The sequence below is a fragment of the Triplophysa rosa genome, linkage group LG15 (genome assembly GCF_024868665.1).
Source record: "Triplophysa rosa linkage group LG15, Trosa_1v2, whole genome shotgun sequence".
In the NCBI taxonomy this organism is placed as follows: Eukaryota; Metazoa; Chordata; class Actinopteri; order Cypriniformes; family Nemacheilidae; genus Triplophysa; species Triplophysa rosa.
This window is the reverse complement of record NC_079904.1, coordinates 6512474-6527004: the sequence shown is the minus strand read 5'-3', so window position 1 is coordinate 6527004 and position 14531 is coordinate 6512474. Positions and strand designations below refer to the sequence as shown.

General features: G+C 37.7%; 2 protein-coding genes across 2 annotated transcripts; both read left to right on the top strand.

Annotated features, from left to right (window-relative positions):
• The first annotated feature begins 342 nt into the window (after window positions 1-342).
• sf3b6 (splicing factor 3b, subunit 6) lies at window positions 343-1807 on the top strand. The gene is made up of 4 exons (XM_057353210.1): window positions 343-507; window positions 993-1111; window positions 1238-1376; window positions 1560-1807. The coding sequence occupies exons 1-4, from the start codon at window positions 478-480 to the stop codon at window positions 1647-1649; spliced, it is 378 nt and encodes a 125-aa protein (XP_057209193.1). The 5' UTR covers window positions 343-477; the 3' UTR covers window positions 1650-1807.
• A 148-nt stretch (window positions 1808-1955) lies between these two features.
• On the top strand, window positions 1956-14508 carry tdrd6 (tudor domain containing 6). Its single transcript, XM_057353208.1, is given in 15 exon segments — window positions 1956-9229; window positions 9335-9459; window positions 9560-9640; window positions 9732-9762; window positions 9942-9991; window positions 10085-10139; window positions 10292-10353; window positions 10452-10506; window positions 12559-12611; window positions 12703-12766; window positions 12869-12930; window positions 13011-13071; window positions 13156-13226; window positions 13337-13391; window positions 13994-14508. Coding segments are annotated over 15 exon segments (6300 nt in total). The 5' UTR covers window positions 1956-3918; the 3' UTR covers window positions 14158-14508.
• Window positions 14509-14531: the final 23 nt, after the last annotated feature.

Below are 14531 nucleotides of genomic sequence, written 5' to 3'. Positions count from 1 at the left end.
TATGTACTTATTTAAAGTATTTATATATTTAAGTATATTTGATCGAAAGATGAGAAAATACTGCAATAAAGAAACGATATTCTAAAATTCTGTTATGATCTGCCATTAATTTCAATAAGCCTTCACACGTCATGGCATAAGATGGTCATTAGGTGGCAGTACAGTTACAAATATGCGGATTTGTACAATTTTGTATTTTAGTTTTATTTACTGGTATTGCTCGATCTGATTTAAACTAAAACAATGATATGTAATTTATTATATTTTTTATGTAATAAACATGATTAGGATCGCTGCTCGTTCTATGCGTTGCTCCCAACGGAACTGACGCAGCTTATCCAGAAGTACGTCATCACGCTGCGCTGTCCAACATTCCGAAGTGCGTAGCTGCTTTTGTGCTAGCTATTCTCTACTACTGCGTGTGGATTATTAACATTTCTTCGCATAGTTTGAGTTTTCGCTTTAAAAGATCCAGCCATGGCGATGCAAGCGGCGAAACGAGCGAATGTAAGTCCAGCTTTGGTTCTAAATGTGTAAGCAGAGTTACTTCATAGCAGTTCCTCGTTCTCAAAATATTAGCCCGTGTTGACGATTGAGGTTTATCCTTGTTGCTCATGTATGAGTTTGATCAGTTTACCCCTAAGACAGTAAAAATAAACTAATGATGACTAATGATATGTTTAAATTTCATTCGCCTGCATTTGTATTTTAAAATGGCACTGGGATCGTGGAATGGTGGATCTCTTGTTAGATAAATGTGGCCTGAACATTAACCAACACGTCCATGTGTGAATTCACGATCTTTGTTTCTCACATTTTTTTAAGAGTATAAAATAAAGGTGAAAATGTATTTAAGAGTATTTTAATAGAGATTTCACATTGGGGGACCTAAATGGTCAAAATCCTGGATCTGTGATTTGCATATCATTTGTGTAAGTCTATAACATTGCACGTATGTCTATACTTATTATTACCACGTTGGTATTTTTCAGATTCGTTTACCTCCAGAGGTAAACAGGATATTGTACATACGTAATCTCCCATACAAGATCACAGCAGAGGAGATGTATGACATCTTTGGGAAGTATGGGCCAATTCGTCAAATCAGAGTGTGAGTATTTCTTTTATTAATAGTGTTTAAAGTTAATATGTGTGTTAGTTGCAAACTGCTGATTGCTTTTATGTGTAAAAAAAGGATCTATCACCGATCACATGATTGATTTTTTTATCCTCCCAGTGGGAACACACCAGAAACCAGAGGAACTGCATACGTCATATATGAGGACATCTTTGATGCAAAAAATGCCTGCGACCATCTATCTGGGTTCAACGTCTGCAACAGATACTTAGTTGTATTGTATTATAACCCAAACAGGGTGAGTTGGGTTGAATTGCCCTTGTGTCCATATGTACATGTGAATTATACATTCATGATTGCTATATAAAATGTAACCATATATTGTACCCAGTAAGCTTCTGTTAGTTTGTTGAGATGTAAAAAGCAACGACAGCTAAAATATGTATTAATGCATATGTTTATCCCTTCTTTCTCTTTCAAGGCTTTCCAAAAAATGGACACAAAGAAAAAGGAGGAACAGCTGAAACTTCTCAAAGAGAAATACGGCATAAACACAGAGCCAGCAAAATAGTCAACATCTGTTGTTCCGTTGTTCTGTCTTTTGTTCACTTGTCCCCATTAAGTAATAATGCAAATAGATGATCTGCTCATTCTTTGGACTGGAGTTTTGTTATATATTGACTCATTTTTTTATCAGTGAGGTTTTTTGTTGTTAATATCACATACATGGTATATGTCATTTGATGTATTAAATTTATAGTTTTCTTTTTAAAATAACTGCTCGGTGTCTTTGTTCATTTTTGGAAACTAGTGTCAGAGTTTTAGACATTTAAAATCTAATCTATCAATAAATTAAATTAATAAATTACTTAACTGGTAAGCACACTGGACATATATATAGTTTGTATAAAACTACAGTGGTAATTTTCAGATATTACATTATTTGTAATAGTTTTGTTTCTAGAAATGCTTAAATGGGTTTGGTCAACGTTTATTTATTTTGAGTACAATTAAAATATCCTTGTATCGTATTTTAACTGATAACAATTTGTAATATTGTAAAGTATCAGCAGTATCTGAACCAATCACCGATACTACGGTATGAATTACAATGATGTTCGTTTATATTTTGCGTTAGATTTTACGCTTTCACAAACGACAAATGCGTCCATTTTAATGAACGTCCGCCTGACCAAAAATGAGCCAATTAGCTAAAAGCACGAGAGTGAGGCGCGAAAAGCTGCCTACCTGAAATCCAATTGCGTATCTATAATTTCATATTCACCTAGTTTACCGAAGTCGTTTGTTTTTCGCACTTTGATTGTTTAGTCGTGTTAAAATATCACGTGCTGGCAGTATCTTTGTCGCCTTTTCATTCAGTTTTGACGGTTGACAAGAAGCACTTTGTCGATGGCCAACAACAAAATAAAACTGAAACCTGATGAGGTAAGTGTTTGTAATATATGACGATTAACGTTAAGTGTGTACTAATAAAAATGGTTGACATTTGGCGATATTTATAAACTAATTGATGTATGTCGTCGTATTTTCAGAGGTTAAATCTCAATATTTACCTCACAAACTACGCTTTACTATACTTAGGCGACTCCACTGTGACGTCCCTGGTAACCTTAACTTAGTTGTTTGTTAATGTTTTCTGCTCGAGTTGTTGAGAAGCACGTTTTTATTAGGCTACAATAACCTAAAGTTGGACTTTTTTCACTGGTTTGACTTAAAGGCGTGTTAAAAACACTGTTGATCGAGTGTTGGGTTGTGCAGGTGTCTTAGTTGCTGCGATTCACATTATTAGTAACGTTAATGGCTGAATTGAGTCTTGTTATGTTGGGATGTTTTGAACGTTATGTAAAGATAACTTGCTCTTTATAGTACAGTACTTCGATGGATTGATTGATAACGTTAGATCATTTAAAAACCAAATGTGAGTCTTGTCACATTGGAAAAATGTCGTTTTTAGTTGTGTTCATCAAACATAATTCAGCTGTGATTTGTTGCGCAGCGCTAAAATAACAGATAAATACGTTTTCTTTGACTTTATTTTTAATGTCTCTGTAGTTCACACATATTTGGTTATTTGTTTCGTAGGTTTTTAAGCAGTGTATATACGCACTACTTTCCTATATGAAGTATGTGTTCACTTTTTACGACTCCATAGAATATTTATACTTATACCTGTATAAATTACTTTGTTCTGATGAACACAGAGATAGATATTTGGAAGAATGTCAATTTCCACTTCTGGGACATCATTGACGACCGTAGTAGGAAAAATTAAATGGTAGTCAAAGGTGCCCCAGAACTGTTTGTTTTGTTAAATTCTTTTAAAATATTTCATTTTGTGTTAAACAGAAAAAAATACAATATTTTTTTCTACTTTGGTAGTGGATGATGTCCCGGGACTGAAAATTGCTAATATTGTTCCAAATATCTTTCTTTGTGTTCAACAGAACAAAGAAATTTACACCGGTCTGAAATGAAGTGAGGGCATGTAAACAATGACTGAATTTTCATTTTTGGTCGCTTCATTTTTGGTCGCTATCGCTTTAAGTGAACTGCAAATATGTTATTTTTAATATTTAAATGTAATGGGTAAAGTTTACAATATATATTTGATTTATTGATCAGACGAAACAAGTTTGTCAACTATTCTTTCTGCATTGTATGTTATTCTAGTTTCACCTGTCATGGGGTTTGGACATGCTTGCGTTGAACAATTGGGCATTTTTTTTGTAAAAAAATAACATTTATATGTTTCTGTTTTCTTTTCTCTTTCTAGATACACCAGACACTGGGTCATTAAAGAGTGAGTTGTGAAAAACACAATGTGTTCAATTCCAGGCCTCCCATCAACAGGTTCAAATGTTCCTGTACTTATTTCACGAGTAAACTTAAACCCCTCATGTGTACTGGTAGAGTTTTGGGGTAATTTTGATCAAGATCGGAAATTTGCATATCAACAACTAAAAAAGGAGATTCAATACCCCAGAGAGGGGTTTTGCGAATCCGATGGAAATCCTGGGGACTTGTGCCTAGTACGCGTGTATGAAACGTGGTACAGAGCCCGTGTAGTGTCAAGAGATGCTGAAGAGTACAGTGTGTTTTTAATTGATGAAGGTAGAACACTGCATGCCACGCTTAACACACTAGCATGGGGCAAAAGTGAGTTTTTCTATCTGCCTCCTGAGGTGGAATTCTGTGTTCTTGCCAATGTCTTACCACTGTCTCCTGAGAACAAATGGACAACAATGGCCTTGGAGTTCTTGAAGACCTTCTGTGGTAGAAAAGTGAGCGCCACTGTTCAGGATGTTCTCGTGCCTCATCGAACGTTCCTGCTCGACATTCCTTGTCTGTCCAGACAGATGTTTGAAATGGGGTTTGCCAAAAAACTGTCCAGTGAAAGGTTCAAAGAGTTTGTTACGAGGTCTTTGCAGGCTAACAGCGGATCTGCAGTGGATCTTCAGAAGATTTCTTTCATCGGGAACAAACCCTTCGGACTCATTGAGCAAACAGAGAAACCACAATCCTACATGTATCCAGAGTTGCAGACCGATACCGTCGAGACCGTGGTTGTCACAGAGGTAACAAATCCATTTCGTATATTCTGTCAACTCAAGGTCTTTTCTCAGGAGCTGAGGAAGTTAACTGAACAGATAACTCTGCATTATGAAGGAAGAATTGGAACAAATTTTGCCAGACCTGAGAATTTGGGCAGCCCTTGTGCATCAAGAGGAAGTGACGGCAAATGGTATCGTTCTGTGCTGCAGCAGGTCATGTCTGCCAACAATGTGGTTGAGGTTTTGCATGTGGATTATGGGAAGAAACAATTCGTACAGGTTGACAACATCAGACCACTTGCCTCTGAATTCTTCAGAATGCCGGTTGTAACGTACGTGTGCTCTCTTCACGGAATAGTTGACAGAGGTGTTGGTTGGAAAGCCACACAGATCGATTTCTTGAAATCTCTCCTGCTCAACAGAACCGTGATTGCCAAATTTCAGTATCGGAGCCTTTCAGAAGGTGTCCACTATGTCACGATTTATGGCGAGGAGAATACAAACATCAATAAGTTGTTTGAATTGAAACAGAAATGTGTGCTGGACTCCGATATGACCCATGATGACTTTGCTGTTCAAAAGAGCCCGTTGTCCAAACACCCAGATGGAACATACTCTGACCCTAAAGGGAACAAACCGGTGTTCTTTACAGAAAGTCTCCCACCTAACACTTCACATGTAGCTGTTGTGCAACACGTTGACAGCCCTGGAAAGTTTTGGGTTCAGACTCAGCGTTACGCAGAGGATTTCGATCGGCTTATGTACGACCTTGGACATCTGTACAATGATCCAACAAGTACAGAAGGTTTAATCGGAAAGCCTGTCGCTGGTCTCCTCTGTGCAGCTAAAGCACAAGATGGTGTGTTCTACAGAGCAGCTATCTACAAGGTAATTGACAAGAAAGCAGAAGTTTACTTCCTTGACTATGGGAACACAGAAATTGTTGAGCTTTGCAACCTTCGACAGCTACCTCTGAGATTCCAGGAGCTACCTGCTGTGGCAGTAAAGTGCTCCCTCCATGGCATTAAACCCAAACTGACACATTGGGATGAGAAGGCCACATCGTTCTTTTCCAGAATTGTTGAAGACAAAGTACTTGATCTGCACGTCCAAGACAAGTTTCAAGACACCCATATTGTTCAGTTAGTGGAACCCAGTTTATATGGCAAAAATGATGCAAGCAAGTTGTTGTGCAGCGCAGACCTTGCAGAAAGTGAAAAGAGCTTTGTGGACAATCCTGCCTTAAGATCTTGCAGTTTAAAAACGGCACACACCGCTGACACAGTCAGGACAAGTACTCGACCTCAAACGCCATCCATATCTTCTGTTGTGACAGAAAGTGCATCAGCTTTCAAAGAATGTTTATTTCCAATTGGCAGTTCGCTGGAGGTAACCGTGTCCTACATTGAAAGTCCAAATGACTTTTGGTGTCAAAAAGCCCAAAATGCAGCATGTTTGGAAGTGCTAATGCAAGATATCCAGCGCTTCTATGCTCACAGAAAATTTCAGCCTCCTTTTGAAGCAGCTTGTGTTGCCCGTCATCCTGAAACTGGTATATGGTACAGAGCCTTGGTCATTCACAAACACCAAACACCACATGTTGATGTGCTTTTCATTGACTACGGGCAGACAACGAAGGTTGGCATTGAAGATCTGCAGAAGATTACTCCAGAATTTCTGAAGATGAAGGGACAAGCCTTTCGATGCAGTTTGTATAATCTCATCCACCCAGTCTCTCACTCATCTATAGACTGGAGCCCTGAAGCCACATTGCAGTTTCAAGATTTTGTTGACACTGCAGCCTCCACAAACGTGCCCTTGAAATGCACCATTTTTGCTGTAATGTATGATGCCCAGAAAGTTGTGTTCAATGTGGTGGATTTGGAAACCCCGTTCCAAAGCATTTGCAATCTTCTTGTCCAAAGACATCTAGCTGATCGTGCACCCTCTAAAAGGTCTCCCATTTCACCTTTTCACCTGGACACCTACTACTATTCCACACATGATATCAAGACTGGGTGTGAAGAGGAAGTGAGAGTCACCTGTGTGAAAAGTGCCACTCAGTTCTTTTGACATCTGGGAAGAAATTCAGACCAGATAGAAAAACTTGCTGACAAAGTCAACTCCCTCTGCAATCAACTAGCGGTCACCAAGTGTCCTCAGACGTTCGGAACAGTTTGCTTTGTGAAATTCACAGATGGACTTTGGTACAGAGGGCAAATCAAATCTACAAAACCGTCAATCGTGGTTCACTTTGTGGATTACGGAAACACACTGGAAGTCAATAAATCATGTTTGCTACCAGTTCCAATCGAAGCAGGAGACATAATGACTGTCCCAGTGCAGGCTATCGAATGTGGGCTCTCGGATATACCAGACAACGTACCGGGTGAAGTGGGAAAGTGGTTTCAGAATTTTGCAGAGGGAGGTTGTTTCAAGGCGTTGATCGTGGCAAAAGAACCTGGAGGAAAACTGATAGTGGAACTTTATGATGGGAAAACGAAAGTCAATGCATTGATCAAACAGAAGTTTCACAATGAAATCCCCCGAAATGAACTGAGAGCATTCAAAGACTATGGCACAAAGAACAAGAACGCACAAAGCTTGGCAACCCATGTGAGAGAAAGTTTCAGTGGTCTGATGACAAATCCACCAGATAGGGTTCAGCATTTCAGCCAAAGTCAAAGAGGTAATGGGTTTGAATCAACACGGAACAGGTGGGGAGTCCATAAAGATGGTGGACCAGAACCAACAAAAGAATTTCAGAGGTGCCATAATACCACAAAACCAGAGATATCACCAAGAAAGCCAAATGAGTTGACGCTCCCTTGTCAATCTAAGAAAGATGATGTTAAAATCAAGCCCCAGACGTCTCTCAAAGAATCACAGCTCTCAGTGAAACCCATAAAACCAGGTATGGAAGCCAGTGTTTTCATCTCACATTGCAATAGCCCCTTTAGCTTCTTTGTTCAGCTGGCAACTGATGAGGATGACATTTATTCACTTGTCGAGAAGTTAAATGATGGCCAGTTAAAGGGTGTGAATCTTGTTCCCACTGATATTCACGAAGGTGACCTAGTCCGTGCAGTGTTTCCCGATGATAACTCTTGGTACCGTGCAGTAGTAAGAAAAAACACTGGTGACACAATTGATGTTGAGTTCGTTGACTTTGGAAACACTGCCGTTTCTCCCTCAAAAATATGTCAACTCGAACAATCATTTGCTTCGTTTCCAAGGTACAGCATCCACTGCTCGCTAAATAAACAGAATGTTGACAGCACAGACCAAGCATCCAGCTTCAAACAGGTAATTGAAGAAAACGTGGATAAGGTCATGTGCACGTTTGTGAAGCTTTCAGGTGCTGTGTGGGAAGTGAAACTTGATGTTAATGGTGTGGTGCTTGGATCCACATGCGAGGATGAAAGTCCACCAACAGCTGAGGTTAAGAGCACAAGTGTCAAGCAAATGTCTGATGTCACGACCTGCACCTATTACAAAAACCCTGACCTATCAATTGGAAAAATTATCAATGGATACGCCTCAGTCATCAAAGGTCCTCAACTCTTCTGGTGTCAGTATTCAACAGACAAACTTCAAGAGATTGCAGACGTGCTACAGAATGTCGGTGATGTGTTGGAGAATACATTGAAGGAGGATTGTCTGCCAGTGGGAAGTGCTGGCATTACCATTTTCGCTGAAGACAATCTGTGGTATCGTGCTAAAGTAACCACTAGGGACCATGACACATTGTCTGTTACTTTCGTAGACTATGGAAACGAATCCAAAGTCAATGTAGGTGACGTGAGGGCACTTCCATCCAAGCTATCTGATATTCCCCCTCAGGCGTTTGACTGCCAGCTTGAAGGCTTTGATGTTTCCAAAGGTTTCTGGGATGAAAAGGCAGATGATGAGTTTTATGGGCTAGTTAATGACAAGCTTTTAAACATCACCGTTGAGAGAATGGCAACCTCTGAAATGCCACACTTTGTCAAGCTGGAGTGTGACGGTGTTGTCATCAATGATGTCATGCTACAATATTGGAAAAGTCCTGAAGGCCCATCAGTTGAATTCTTAAATGGGGGAGATTTTGTCCCCTATGAAGATTCTGTGTTAACGGAGATTAATATTGGCTCAGAAGAAACTCTTGAAGCAGACACTGATGTTACTGATGAAACCTGTACCCCAGACCTTAAAATACAACAAGAGGAAGAGACTGATGTACCAGAAGGTACTGGGGTTGAAACTGAAGTGCTTGCTGTCCCATTTGTGATGAGTGATGACAATGTTCACTCCCCTGATTTGATTATTGTAACAGAGGATTTGGAATCCGAATGTGACGCAGAACACGAACCAATTGCTGATGTCACCAGTAGTTTATTAGACCTGACAAACCAGCATGACTTTGCTCAAGAGACCCTCATAGACGCAACGCTCCATCCTCAAGTTTTGGCACAACAGTCTGAGGAACTATCAGATGCAACTCCCAAAGACATTTCGGATGGCATTCTTCAACAGGAACTTGATTCTGAATTGTGCCCTGTTGAACCAGAGGCTCCGTCATATGAGATAATTCGGTCAGGTAAGCCTGATCACAAATAATATGTATCACTGTTATGGTGTATAAAATCCTATTACACCCTGTGTCAGTTTATAAACACAGTCTCTGTTTTATTTATTTTTTAAGACTTTGGCTGTATAAGGCAGGCTACAGAGAAGAAACCTGTTGGATCAGAATGTGTAATCTGGTCTCACGTAAGAAGAAATTGGTGTAAGGCACAAGTTTTGAAGGTTTCTGAAGATGCCTCATTGGTAAATGTCACTTCTCCTTTTTTTTGTCACATTGGTTCTTACAGTCTTGTGTGTTTTTTGTTTAATTTTATATTTATTATTTATGTTAATTGTTTTGCAGGTTCTGCTTGTGGACCATGATTCTGAGGTGGTGGTCGATCCACTCAACATCTATGAAATACTGCCAGAAAAGCCATTAGAGGTGTGAAATAGTAAAACAAAAGTTAATGCACTTTTTTAAATATGTTTGTTAAAGGAGAAAGTTTATTTATCTACTGTTGTCATATTTGCAGCCATTAAGCGGTGAAGCTTCAGTTCTGGATGGTATGTATCTATTGCTTTTCATTAGAGGCACTTCTAATTGCCTTTGTGATTTCATATTGTCATGTTTTGAGGCTGTGTTATTGTTAAAGCACTATATTCATTACTAAGATATGTTGTCACATCATGTATTCATTCTCAAATGGTTAACTTCAAGAATCCTATACTTCCGTGTTGTGTAGGTGAGCTAACCAAAGGAATGCATGCTGCACAAATGAAGATTGTCTCCCAGGTAAATGGACTTTTCATTGTGGTTAATAGAATGATTGCAGCTTTAATATATAGTAGCATATCTATGCTTTTTTTTATTTATCAATGACAATAGGCTGAAGATGCAGAATATGAAGCTGCTTTCGCTTCATCCTCTGACGAACCACAAGGTAAGCGCTAACTACAAAAACATCCTGCTAAAGTTAAAGGTAAATTTCTTTTGCTACGGTATCAGCCTTGTAAATACATTTTCTGTTACCCTAGTGATAAATTGCTTATTGAGTTGGTAGAGCAAAATTTATTGATATTTTAAAACGTCAAGGTGATGAGAGTTGTAAAAGACTCGTGGAGCAGATGGATCCAGGTGATGAACCTGCAGAACAGGTAGAGCGTCTTATTCTAGTAATCAGAAAAATGTGATTTCACGCTATCTGATTATTGTCAGCTAATGTCTTAACTTGTACTCATGTAAATTCATATAGCTTCAAGCGGAGGAGCCTGTGTCCTATTCTGAAAGCTTGGTTGAATTTGCTGAAGGTAAATCTTTGATTTTACCTATGTAGAAAAATATTGGGGCCTCACTTCAAAGCATGCACAAAAGCTTTCCCTCTGAATTAATTGCATTTGTAAATATAAACTCTAATAGACTCATTGTGTCAATGTGAATGTGTAGATGTAGACAAATATTGATCTACGGTTATAAAGAATGTAAGAGTACTTAATGCTTGTTGGGTGAGATTTTCTTAGTTTTATTGGAGCTATGAGCTGCTTAAAGCAACGAAGGCCGCCTTATTATTAGTTTTCTGGACATTATAAATGCTGTGAATATGTACAGTTAGGGCCATAAATATTTGGACAGAGGCACATTTTTTTGTTATTTTAGCTGTGTATCAATATGTTTTCGAGTTACAGTTTTATAATAGATATTGTCTTAAAGTGCACACTCTCAGCTTTATTTAGAGTGTATTCACATCCAGATTAGCTGAAGGATTTAGGAATTACAGCTCTTTAATATGAAGCGCCCCCCTTTTTCAAGGGACCAAAAGTAATTGGGCAGTTGAATAAAAAGCTGTTTTATTCACAGTTATGGGCTTTTCCTTAAATACTTTTGTCATAAATGAAGCATGTTAAAGGTCTGGAGTTGATTCTACATGTGGTGTTTGCATTTGGAAGCTGTTGCTGTGAACCCACATCATGGGGTTCAGGGAGATCACCATGCAAGTGAAACAGACCATAGTTAGATTCCAAAAACACTACACATCCGTCAGAAAGATGCCAGGAACATTAAGAGCGGCCAAATCAACAATTTGGGACTTTCTGGGGGGGAAAAAACACCGCTGAGCTCAGTAACAAAACAATCCTAGGCGTCCATATGAGATCAAAGTGGTGGATGATGACATTATCATCTCCGTGATAAAGAAAAACATCTTCACAACTTCCAGACAAGTGAAGAATTAATCCGGATGCGTCTGTCTTCTGTTACATCACCAAAAAAACACCAGTGACCCAGTGCCTGAGGACGTCATGCATGGAAATGGAATCACACTGCCTGAACACTATTTTACTGAAGATGTTGTATGCTCATATCATGAGATATTCCAAGCCTTCTCCATATCTTTTATTCTTTTTAGTCTTATGCAGGCTGAAATTAATTTGATCTCCAAAAAAATGCTTTCTAGAGCTTGTTTGGCTATTTCAGAAGTCTAATCTACCCATCCTATTCTTGAGGCTTTTGCACCTTGTTGTGAACCCTCTCTATTTTTTCCTTGTATTCTCTTTATTGTTTTGATTGACAAACATTGACATATTTACCTCTTGGAGAGTGTTCTTCACTTGTCCGGACGTTGTGAAGGTGTTTTTCTTCATCATGGAGAGGATAATGTCATCATCCACCACTTTTATCTCATATGGACGCCCAGGATTGTTTTGTTACTGAGCTCAGCGGTGTGTTGTTTTTTTCTTAGAATGTCCCAAATTGTTGATTTGGCCGCTCTTAATGTTCCTGGCATCTTTCTGACGGATGTGTAGTGTTTTTGGAATCTAACTATGGTCTGTTTCACTTGCATGGAGATCTCCCTGAACCCCATGATGTGGGTTCACAGCAACAGCTTCCAAATGCAAACACCACATGTAGAATCAACTCCAGACCTTTAACATGCTTCATTTATGACAAAATTATTTAAGGAAAAGCCCATAACTGTGAATAAAACAGCTTTTTATTCAACTGCCCAATTACTTTTGGTCCCTTGAAAAAGGGGGGCGCTTCATATTAAAGAGCTGTAATTCCTAAATCCTTCAGCTAATCTGGATGTGAATACACTCTAAATAAAGCTGAGAGTGTGCACTTTAAGACAATATCTATTATAAAACTGTAACTCGAAAACATATACACAGCAAAAATAAAAAATGTTGCCTCTGTTCATATTTATGCCTAACTATATATAATATATTAATATATATTATATATATTATATTATATTGTATTATAAATATTATATATTATATGAATATTATATATATATGCGCAAGTTTTTAACTTCTTAGTCTTAGACTTAAATATCAATCTTGGCTTTGTTTTTTTGGTTAAAGAAGTGTCAGCGGCAGGAGCACAACTAGTTGAAATACTGACCTGTACTGCATGTGTAAGTATCTATTTTTCTCCAGCGTTGTCAGTTCTTAAAACAAGGTGTATAAACTCACTAACTGTATATCTTTACGAAATTCCTATACAAGTCAGAGCATCTACAAAACAGAGAGTCCCAGGATGACAGAAGTTCTTCAGCTGGAGAGCAAAAAGGTTGTTTCTTACTATTTACATATACCATGCATTTATTGGTGTTTTAACTTGATGAAAAATTGATTGTTTGATTTCATTCATATTTGTTAAATATTCCTTAAGGGGGTGCAAATAATATGGTGGATTTACTGATGGATTTCCTTGACGTTGAACTCCAGGAGAAGGTGTTATACTTACTGTCTTGTCTTATTTTTGTCTTATTCACACCACCCAGTGGCTGAGAGTAATATCATGTTTCCTGCAGGTACAGGAAGATGTTTGCCAGACTGGATCCGAAAAGGATGCTTTGTTTGAGGAATTCAACAGTATGGCAATTTTTTATTCCATGTGCAATTAAAAGTGAATTTAAATGACTTGAGCTTTTAGTATTAACAATGTGTTATAAGCAGGTGTTACTGCAGATCTTCTTGTTCTGACCAGTGACGATGGAGCAGAATCAGACACTGGGTCTGATGGCACGGTATTATAGTCTTAATGTTAATTTACTGGTGAAGTTATGTTTTAAGTTAAAAAGTATGTCAAAGACAAGCATGCTTAAAACAAATCATTTTTGTTTACTTCGCACTTCAGCTCCAGGGAGATGGAGGTGTGATGGAGGTCTGTCCTGATGCTGAAGAATATTCATGTAAGTGAAGTGCGTTCGTTTTAAATGATATATCAAGTTCATCAGAAAAATATATTCTTATATAATGGATTAAATAACGAACAGTGTTGGGTAAGTTACTCTGGAAAAGTAATTAATTACTAGTTACTAATTACATATTCAATAGTGTAATTAGATTACTGTACAAGTTACTCTCTCCAAAAAGTATTTAGTTACTTATTACTAATTACTTTCTATATCCTACATCAACCTTGATTAGTTCAGTGATTCAAGGATAGACATGAAATGGCTCTTTTTTAATTAATTCAAATAAATAATATAAACTACATAAAGTACAATTATTAACTGACAAAAGTATTACAAATGTGAGAATTATACATTAAAGCATTCATTTTAAAGTTAGACTTTGAATTTTGATGTCAATTCCACTATTGCACACACATATATTACACAAAGTATTTAGTTTAATTACATCAAAAGTAACAGTATTTAAATTACAGAAAAAATAAGAGTAATCCCTTACTTTATTTTTTCAAGTGAAAAGTAATTAAATTACAGTAACTAATTACTTAGTAACTAGTTACACCCAACACTGATAACGAACCAGTGAATTTGCTTTGCAGGTGTACAAGAAAGGCCAAATGACTCTGATTGCACCAGCGCAGAAGAGCGGGATTTAAGAGTCACTCATCTGACATTAAAGGTGGAAGATAAATCGGATGATGTTATTTTTGTTGGTGTTTTGCGAGAATCCCAAGAAGAAGTATGTCAGCTAGAACAGAAGTGACTAATGTAAACACCCCAAGTTTATGTACCCCGAGGGACAAGTTACTTTTTCCATTAAATGCCAACAGCTTGGTGTATTTTGTAAAGGTGTTTTTGTTCAAATTCGAGATCTGATTATTATATATAATTGTATATGTATATATATACACACATATTATATATTTATATAAATATATATAATGCTTGCTCATACATTTCTAGGGATTCATTTCTTTTGCAGTTTTGAAGGCTATTTTGTTTGTTCGTTTTCATTACACAGCCTTTCGTGAATTACTGACATTCGAATTTGGATTTCTAAATCCTACTTCATTTTTTTGGATGCTCTTAAAAACTTGTGTTAATGGGTTAAAAGTTTAATTAATAAATATGCATCTA